Source organism: Corvus brachyrhynchos, unplaced genomic scaffold, assembly GCF_000691975.1.
Source record: "Corvus brachyrhynchos isolate BGI_N302 unplaced genomic scaffold, ASM69197v1 scaffold46, whole genome shotgun sequence".
NCBI classification, from domain to species: Eukaryota; Metazoa; Chordata; class Aves; order Passeriformes; family Corvidae; genus Corvus; species Corvus brachyrhynchos.
The window spans coordinates 5,368,482-5,376,543 of NW_008238838.1; the positions used below are offsets into that span (position 1 = coordinate 5,368,482).

Sequence of the window (8,062 nt, forward strand, 5' to 3'; positions counted from 1 at the left end):
GCCCGCCCCGCCAGGGACACGGTACGGCCTTGTCTGTGTCAGTCTGTGTGTCTGTGTGTTTGTGTGCGTGGGTCTCGTTTTCCCAGGGTCGGGAGAACTCCTCCGCCCAGGCGAACCGCTTTTCCCATCCCTGGAACTGCTCAAGGCCACGCTAGATGGAGTTCCAAGCACCCGGGTCTACTGCAAGGCATCCTGCCCTTGGCAGGGGGTTGGGATTAGATGATCTTTAAGGTGTGCTCCAACTCCTAAATACTCCGTGATTCTTTCATGAATGAGTCGTAAAGGAGCAAATTTTGGCTTGGGTCCTTCAAGGGACCAACAGCGGTGCCGGGATAAAGGACAGAGGTGATGGAGGTGGAACCCAATGGCCATAGAGGGACTTGAGAACAAGATGAACTTTAAGGTCTCTCCTATCCCAAACCAGGCTGTGAGTCTATCATTTTTTTGGGCCACTTAGGAGATTTTAAGCAGCAGCTGTAACAAAGAGCAGAAAAGACGTGCACATGGTACAGTGGTTTTTCTTGGTGTCTTCTTGGGTGATGTAGCGTTACAGGTGTTACCAGCCAAGGAAAAAATAATCCCAAGTGCCCCCAAATTTTTAAGGGAAAAGTTGTGAAATGCTGAGCGTTGTTGGATAGGGCAGTAACTGTGCAGAGATGTTACTTGTGATAAATAATCCTGCTGTCATGGTGCCTCAGGCTGTGAGGAGTGTGTGCACCCTCACCTTCAGCAGCACTGTTACCAGGTAATAGCACTTGAATTTGCACTTTGACCAAGTCCAAACTTCAGGCCTTTTGCTTTCCTTATCCTGTCACTTCTTAAATTTCTTTTCTCCTTGCCAAAACAAAGGAAAACATTTGCATTTTGGTTCAGGTGGTATCTGTGTGTTAGCTGAGCACTTTGGGGGTGCTGCATTGATAACTTCACAGAGCCAGTTCTTGATGTTTTCAGCCTGGGCTGATGCTCGCATTGTGTTTCCAAGTATTGCCTCTGCTGGGTTTTGGTTTGCAGACTGCCCACATCTCAAAGCCATTCCTCCAGCCCTTGGCAGAGGGGCTTTTCCCTGAGAATGTTTCTCCTGCAGGCACTTCCAAGGCTGCGTCTTTGCACTGGACAGGGGAGAGAGCAGTCAGTGTGCTGCTGCTGGGGCTGCTTCCTGCCGCCTACCTGTGTCCCGGACCAGCCGTGGACTATTCCCTGGCTGCAGCCCTCACCCTGCATGGCCACTGGTAAGCACAGCAGGGCTGAACTCACAGGAAAAAAGGTTTGATGGCTCCGAACCCCATCCTGATCTACTGTAAAACACCTGGAAAAAGTCCTTGGTCTCCAAGTTCAGTGACAATTGTGATCTTTGACTAGAGTGGTCGTACTTTGGTCTTCCTTTCTCACACTGTTCTCCCAGTCAGAAGAGGAATCCATAAAAACTCTCTGGTATCTTAACGTTGGGAGTACTTCCTTGCCCCTGGATGTGCAGAATCCTGGATGTTTTTAACCTGTGGAAGAGCCAGTGGTGTGCGAACAGAGGGAACAGGAAGAGGACAGATCTGTATAAAAATACTACAGAAATACTCTTCCTCTAAAGCTCTGTGCACTGGCTTTGTGCATCTCAGTGCTGGTGAGGTTCTGCATAATAAAGAGCTCACAGCAAAGATTTCACTAAGGAGACCTGGATGATTATTTCCTTGGTTCCTGGGAAGTGGATCTTTGCTCAGTGTTGTTCTGCTGTGATCCTTAATGAGAGCAGGGACAGGGCTAATTAGGAGTGGATCCAGCTGCATGGTTGGCCAGACTGGCAGCATCCACCTTCTTGAGGTGATCCTGGTTTGGGAGTTCCTTGCCACAAGGGAAAATCAGGTTTTTGTGGTACTGTGGGGGTGCCAGGCTTTCTTAAACCTCAGGTTTGCCCTTAGAAATTTGTGCCTTGCTCTGACAAGCATCCTGTGTCTTGTGTTGCTGGATAGTTCAAATCTGGACAGGACTTCACTTCCAGATGTAGAAAAAACCCAAAATACGCTATTTTTTTTGGTTGCCACTCTTCTAATCTAAATGCATACCCAGGAGCCTTCTGTGTCTTTGTGACAACGGCTGGTTCCAGGTACTTCCTTGGGTTTTCCTCTTCTTTCAGTCCTTGGAAGTCAGATAAGGAGGCAGATTCCAAGGATTCTGTTGTCTGGGGAGCTGTGGTCAGCCCTTGGTTTCCTCAAGAAAACTCTGAGCCAATCAGGGTATTTTTAATAGAATGTGTGGAATGTTTTTGTTTTTGAAATGGATGCACCCTGAGTGGGAACTGAGCATTCTTCAGGAAAGGCTGATGGCAGCAGGTGAAAAAAAGCAACGTTTGTGGCATCTTGGTAGAACGGTGCCACAAAGTGGATGGATTTCAGTGCGTGATCTTTACTGATTTGAGCTTTTCTCTCTTGTTTAGGGGTCTGGGCCAGGTAATAACTGATTATGTGCATGGAGACATCCCCATTAAAGTGGCCAACACGGGGCTGTACATTCTGTCCGCCCTCACCTTCGCCGGCCTCTGCCACTTCAACTACCAGGACGTGGGGATCTGCAAGGCTGTGGCCATGCTCTGGAGCCTCTGACGTGTCCCCAGCCCTGATTGTCCTCTGCTGCCTCTGCTTCATCAGCTTGTGACCAGCATAATGCACAACAAAGGAATAGCCAAGGGTCCCTAGTGAGAGCAGCCTGCAGCGGGCTCAGAGCTAGTTTAGAATATATAGAGAGAAAAAACAGATTTAACTGGGAGATGTCCAGTGAGAGTGAGTGGATTCAAGCTGCACTGTAAATTGGGGTGAAGTAATTGCATCAGTGACAGACTGGCATAGCTAAAGGGAACTCTCCTTGAAATACCAGCTTTAATGAGTGTTTTTTTCTGTTGGTTGGTTTCCTTTTCTGTAAAACAAGCTTGGCTTGTGGAAAACTGAACTGCTGCTTCGGACGTCAGTGTGTAAGGCAGACCCTGCAACTCTTTGGACCCTGGGAGTTGATGTAGAAAAGGGAATACTTTTTTTCTTAATCCATGCAATAAAGAATTTACAGAAATTGTGTGTGTGCTTCTGAACCATTTTTACTGCTTTTGGGTTGCCTAAAATGCTTTCTCTGCAGATAGGTTTGCTCTGCCTTACTTCATTTGGCTATTATAAAACAAATCCTTAAAGCTGACTTAATACAAGAATAATTAATGTCCATGAGAAAATACAACAAGAATTGACCTAGAATAAAAATACTTTTGCAGACTGACTTTTAGGAGCATTTGACTTTCAAGGGTTTTATGTTCATCTGCAACACTTTTTTGAGGTTTATTTTCTAAATACTCTGGTCTGTGTTGTCTTGTGTGACTGAAGAGACAAAAAACATGAGGCTGAGGTAATGTTCTGTTCTTTTAGGGTATTTTAGAGGGGAACTGAGATTGTGGTTTTTAACTTTCTGCTTCATCCTGCCTGACTTTCACAGTGCTAAGGAGTGGATTAACTCTTTCCACATTCTAATGGTACTTTTGTGGCACTATTAATAGAGGAAGAGAATTTGTGTTACCATCAGTGATTATGCAATGACCAGAATGACCAAGTCGCTGTTTGGATTCTAAAAGACTTTCTGGTTTGGTTTTTTTTTAATATGGATTGGAAATTTTATTTATTTATTAGCAAAAGCAGGTAGCTGGCCAATTTTTTGTTAGTTTTGTGGTCAGAATGGAGCTGTGGTGTGGTTTAAACACCAGCATTTGTTATTTTGTCCCAGGGAGGAGGAGGGTGCAGATGGATGAGTCATGAGAAAGTCCCTCTGGGCGGGCTAAGGGTCTCTCATGGAAAGTGTCTGAGATTTCCTCACACGAGATGCAGCTGTAGGTGGTGGTTAAGCTACTTGCGTGAGAAGTTAATTACCTAAGAGTTCTGGGAATGTAAAAGTCCAAACCTAATTCAAAAGCTGTTTGGTCAACAGGCATTAAAGATTTTAGGGATCAAATTCTACAGGACTGTATAGATATGGACATTCTCATTTCTTCCGTGTGTAGTTCTCTTCTATCTGACTGGAAAACATTCTTCTGCTTCTTTTTGCCAAGAAATTGCATTTATTTTTTTAGTAAGTACTGACAGTAGTTAAAACTGACTTGTTTTAGATAAAGAAAGACTGAAGTTTCTTGTATAAAAAAACAAGCTGTATTTTAAAACTGTTGGAAGTGCTCCATCATAGGTTGTGATTTTCATTCTGACTGAAGTTACATAAACTTATCTTCATGGTTTCATCCACTTCATCTTTTGACAGTTTCTTTAGGGTTAATTTTCTCAAGCAGCCTTCTTCCTCAAAGGCCAAGAACATTCCTTTTTCCATTGAGTATTCAAACTTAAAAGCTTTGGAGGAGCAAGATGTAAAGGTCTTTTTGAAGAAGATGATGTTGCTTTCACCGGGAATTTCTTTGGGAACGTCTCCTTCCTGAGGAAGAAAAAAAGGGAACAGGTTAATCCCAGCACAAGCCCTGACCAGTTTTATTCCAGCTCTGAGTTGTTAATTCTGCCTGTTGGTTTTGTACAGATGAGGAGAGGGAAGCAGATCCTTACCTTGAATCTAACAATCATTTCCCCACATTCCCTCTCACAACACATGTAGTAACTTTTGTCTTCCACTTGGACACTGAAGGCCACGGGCATCCCTGCTAAGGGCGTGGTGGTTTTGTAGCAGTGGATGCTGAAGTGCATCCCTTTGCCTGGAAATAAATTGATTATTATTGACAATCTGCTTAAAGGGAGCTGCAACAACTGAGCTCAGTGATGTTTTACCATTCCACTGGCAATTGGCTGTCTTTCCAGGATATTCTTCCTGGCAGAAGAGCCAGAATTTTTATGGCTTCTGGTTCTACTTTGTGCAGTCAGGCAATACTAAAGCAGGTGAGGTCACCAGGCAGTGTGGGGAGGGTGTCACATCCTTCTGTGTGCGTGCAGAAAGTGAGACTGGGATGTGGAAGTGGCCATCTGTAAGTCAGATCATGGCTGGATATAGGCGATCCGGAAATAAATATGGTCAATAAATAGAGCTGTAAATAAATTGCTGAAGCAAAAAGTCAAAGCCAAAACTGTAAGTTTATAGCTAATACTATTAGAAGAAAGTAAGACCTTTCAGTGTCAATGCATTGTTTAAATTTTAGGGGTATTTTTGTAATCTGACATTAAAAAAAAAGGTGAATTAGGAATTTTGTGATCAGAGCCAAGCAAAAATCTTAACAGCCCTTTTTCTTTATGGGACATCCTGCAGGCTTTGATCTAACCCAGAAATCTCCATCACCAATGCCCAAGACACAGAATTTCACTCTGTTAGCTTAGTTTTATTCTTGAAAATGAAGTTTTGAGTCATTACTCTCAGTCCCATCTGAGAGTGGATGATTACAAAGAACAAAACCACCTCTAGGATAAAGCAGCAGAGCAGTGGTAATGGTTTACATGTGGAAATTACCAGATTGCATCTCCTGGTCTGTCACATCCTCAAAGGCTGCCACGTTCAGGTCTGGGCGCACCACGAGCAGTTGGCTGTTCACATTCCTCAGCACTCGGTGCAGAATCTTTTCCTTGCAGAGGGCATCACACTCCAGCTCTGCAGGAACAAGAGTCAAAAATAAATCTGACTATTTTAGCTGTTGTCTCCTCAGATCTTGATAGTTTGCTGCCAGCTTAATCTTGTCATTGCAGATGTCACGTGAAAGGAGTTCTTAGAATGACATCAAACAAAAGGAAGGCCAAATCATCTTTTACACCTCTGCTTGAAGCAGATTTTCCAGAATATGGAAATTTATTTCTATAAGCAAGAGAAGCTGCTGTGTTTGTTAGTGAGAATTCAGAAGCATCAGTTCTCTTTTGCCCAACAATTGCATTGAAAGGTGCTGTCAGGGAAGCCAGTACCGCGTACCTTGGGAGGAATTAAAGCAACAGCAGCATCAGAAGGAGCAGGTGAGCTGTAGCTCTGGTTTTTTGCAGCCACTCTCAGTTTGGAACTTGTCCTCTCTGGGTTAGTGAGTGTGGCCATGTTCATGTGAAATGGGTAACAAAGTAGTAAAAGATGAGCTCTCAGCTTACCATCATCATCTTGGTTCCAAGTGAGCAGTGGAAAAAAAAAGGAAAGAAAAAACAACATTAAGCTCTGCCCCCACAAAAGAAAGGGCTTTTACCCAGGCAAGGCTGGAAGCCAGGCAGCCACCTACGTGTTCCCACAGCCCAGTGCCACCAAGGCCGAGCTGCTGTCACTGCAGACAGGGTTTATTTGTGAACAAAACAGATGAAACCCCAGTCATTTGAGAACTGGAGTCACCACCAAAACAGAGGTATGCAAAATGCTTTTTTAGGGTTATTTAAGGGTGAGAAGGTCACTCTAAGCCTAAAACAAAGGAATAATTGCATGCAAATTTTTGGTTTTATCAGTGCCTTTAAGTGAGCAAAAGGACAAGAAGCAGTCATTACAAATTGCATTTAAAGAAGAAACTGTTTTCCAACTGACTTTATTCCAGATCAGAAATTACTCACTCCAAGTCCACCCTCCAGTATTCCAACTCTTCTGAGTGTCCTTTCCCGGAATATTCCCCTGACTCAAATACTTGGCTAACAACACTTAAAACTGAAGCTTATGGGAAAATGAGGTGAAATCAGACAGGCAAAGGAATTGTGTTAAATCAGGATTCAAACAGAAAAGGTTATTAAATGCTCTAATTACCGTCAAAATAGAGGCAGGAGTTTTTTCCAAGTTCTACTGCATACACCAGAATCTCTTCAGCACTCATCTTCACCCTGCCCAAAGCACAGGGAGAGAAATCAGAGTTAACCTCGATGCTCCTTACCCCATAAAGGGATAAAAGTTAAGTCTACACAGACTGATCTTACAAGGTGCCCCCTAGAACAGCATGAGCTTCCGAAATACCCACGTTAGAACCCATTCTGACTGCCTCTAGAAAGGTCATCCCTTGCACTAAAGATAATGTATGTCTTAAAACCAGGTGAACAATGGGAAGATCTGGCTCTTGCACTGGGATTTTATTGTTCAATCAAAATACCTGACTCACTTCCACAGCTTTTTCACCAGTCAAAAGCAATTTATACAAAACAACTGAGCAATATCAACATAAGTAAACACACACATCCAGAGGAATTAGGGTGTGGAATTGCTGTGGCTTCCTTGTCCCTCTAGCAAAGCATCTCCAGGAATGTATTTGAGAGTGATTTTTCTCTATTTGTATTTTATATGGTTTTTATCTAGTTGTAGCTGTGCAGAAGAGACAGCAGGCTCCTAGCAACATCTTTGTTCACAAACACGCACACCCAAGCCTTAGAAATGAGGCATCACAACACCCAAACTGTGAAAGCCTCATCCGCTGCACGTTAACCACGAAGTCAAGGACTCCTCTGTTATTTTAAAGCCCAGGGACAAGCACAGGCAGGACGTTTGACAGAGGATTAAAGGAAAAAATGGCCCTTGTTTTCATGGGTAAAACGTAAAATGACTGTGCTTCTTCCCTTGATCATAGAATCATAGGATCGAAAAGGTTGGGAAAGACCTCCAGGATGATCAAGCCCAACCTTGAGCAGTAAAAGATGGTTATTAGACCTTTTACCAAGAACGTCTGAAAGGAACGGCACAAGCTCAAAGGAGTTTTTAGCTTACTGCCGGACGTGGAATGACTCACCCTGGGGAGCCGCAGGGATGCGGGGCGGGAGCAGAGGTGGCTCACGGTGGTGCCTTGTGGCTCCTCGGGAATCCTTTGTGGCTCCTCGGGAGCTGCAGCCGGCGCTGGGAGCCGGGAGAAGCGCAGGACGGGTGGGTGGGAGCAGAGGTGGCTCACGGTGGTGCCTTGTGGCTCCTCGGGAATCCTTTGTGGCTCCTCGGGAGCTGCAGCCGGCGCTGGGAGCCGGGAGAAGCGCAGGACGGGTGGGTGGGAGCAGAGGTGGCTCACGGTGGTGCCTTGTGGCTCCTCGGGAATCCTTTGTGGCTCCTCGGGAGCTGCAGCGGGGCGCTGGCAGCCGGGAGAAGCGCAGGATGGGTGGGTGGGAGCAGAGGTGGCTCACGGTGGTGCCTTGTG

At 44.9% G+C, this 8,062-nt stretch overlaps 2 protein-coding genes across 5 annotated transcripts in view; one reads left to right on the forward strand and one right to left on the reverse strand.

The window, feature by feature from the left end:
• Positions 1-2: 2 nt before the first annotated feature.
• Positions 3-3,056, forward strand: SDHD (succinate dehydrogenase complex subunit D; the record flags this gene model as incomplete). Its single annotated transcript, XM_017738372.1, has 3 exons — positions 3-21; positions 1,085-1,229; positions 2,426-3,056. Coding segments are annotated over 3 exons (330 nt in total), but the record flags the coding sequence as incomplete, so codon positions are not given.
• Positions 3,057-4,057: 1,001 nt separating this feature from the next.
• IL18 (interleukin 18) overlaps positions 4,058-8,062 on the reverse strand; it is a 13,335-nt gene continuing 9,330 nt past the window's right edge. The window contains exons 1-6 of one of the 4 annotated variants that reach the window (XM_008636928.2): positions 7,670-7,812; positions 6,703-6,776; positions 6,072-6,080; positions 5,455-5,592; positions 4,566-4,711; positions 4,058-4,440 (exon numbers count right to left, since the gene is read on the reverse strand). In XM_008636928.2, the coding sequence (XP_008635150.1) occupies positions 4,195-4,440; positions 4,566-4,711; positions 5,455-5,592; positions 6,072-6,080; positions 6,703-6,769 (606 nt within the window). In that variant the 5' untranslated portion in view covers positions 6,770-6,776; positions 7,670-7,812 and the 3' untranslated portion in view covers positions 4,058-4,194. Of the gene's footprint in view, positions 4,441-4,565; positions 4,712-5,454; positions 5,593-6,071; positions 6,081-6,702; positions 6,777-7,669; positions 7,813-8,062 lie in introns of those variants that run through there. The other 3 variants (XM_017738487.1, XM_017738489.1, XM_017738488.1) reach the window with 3 other exon arrangements.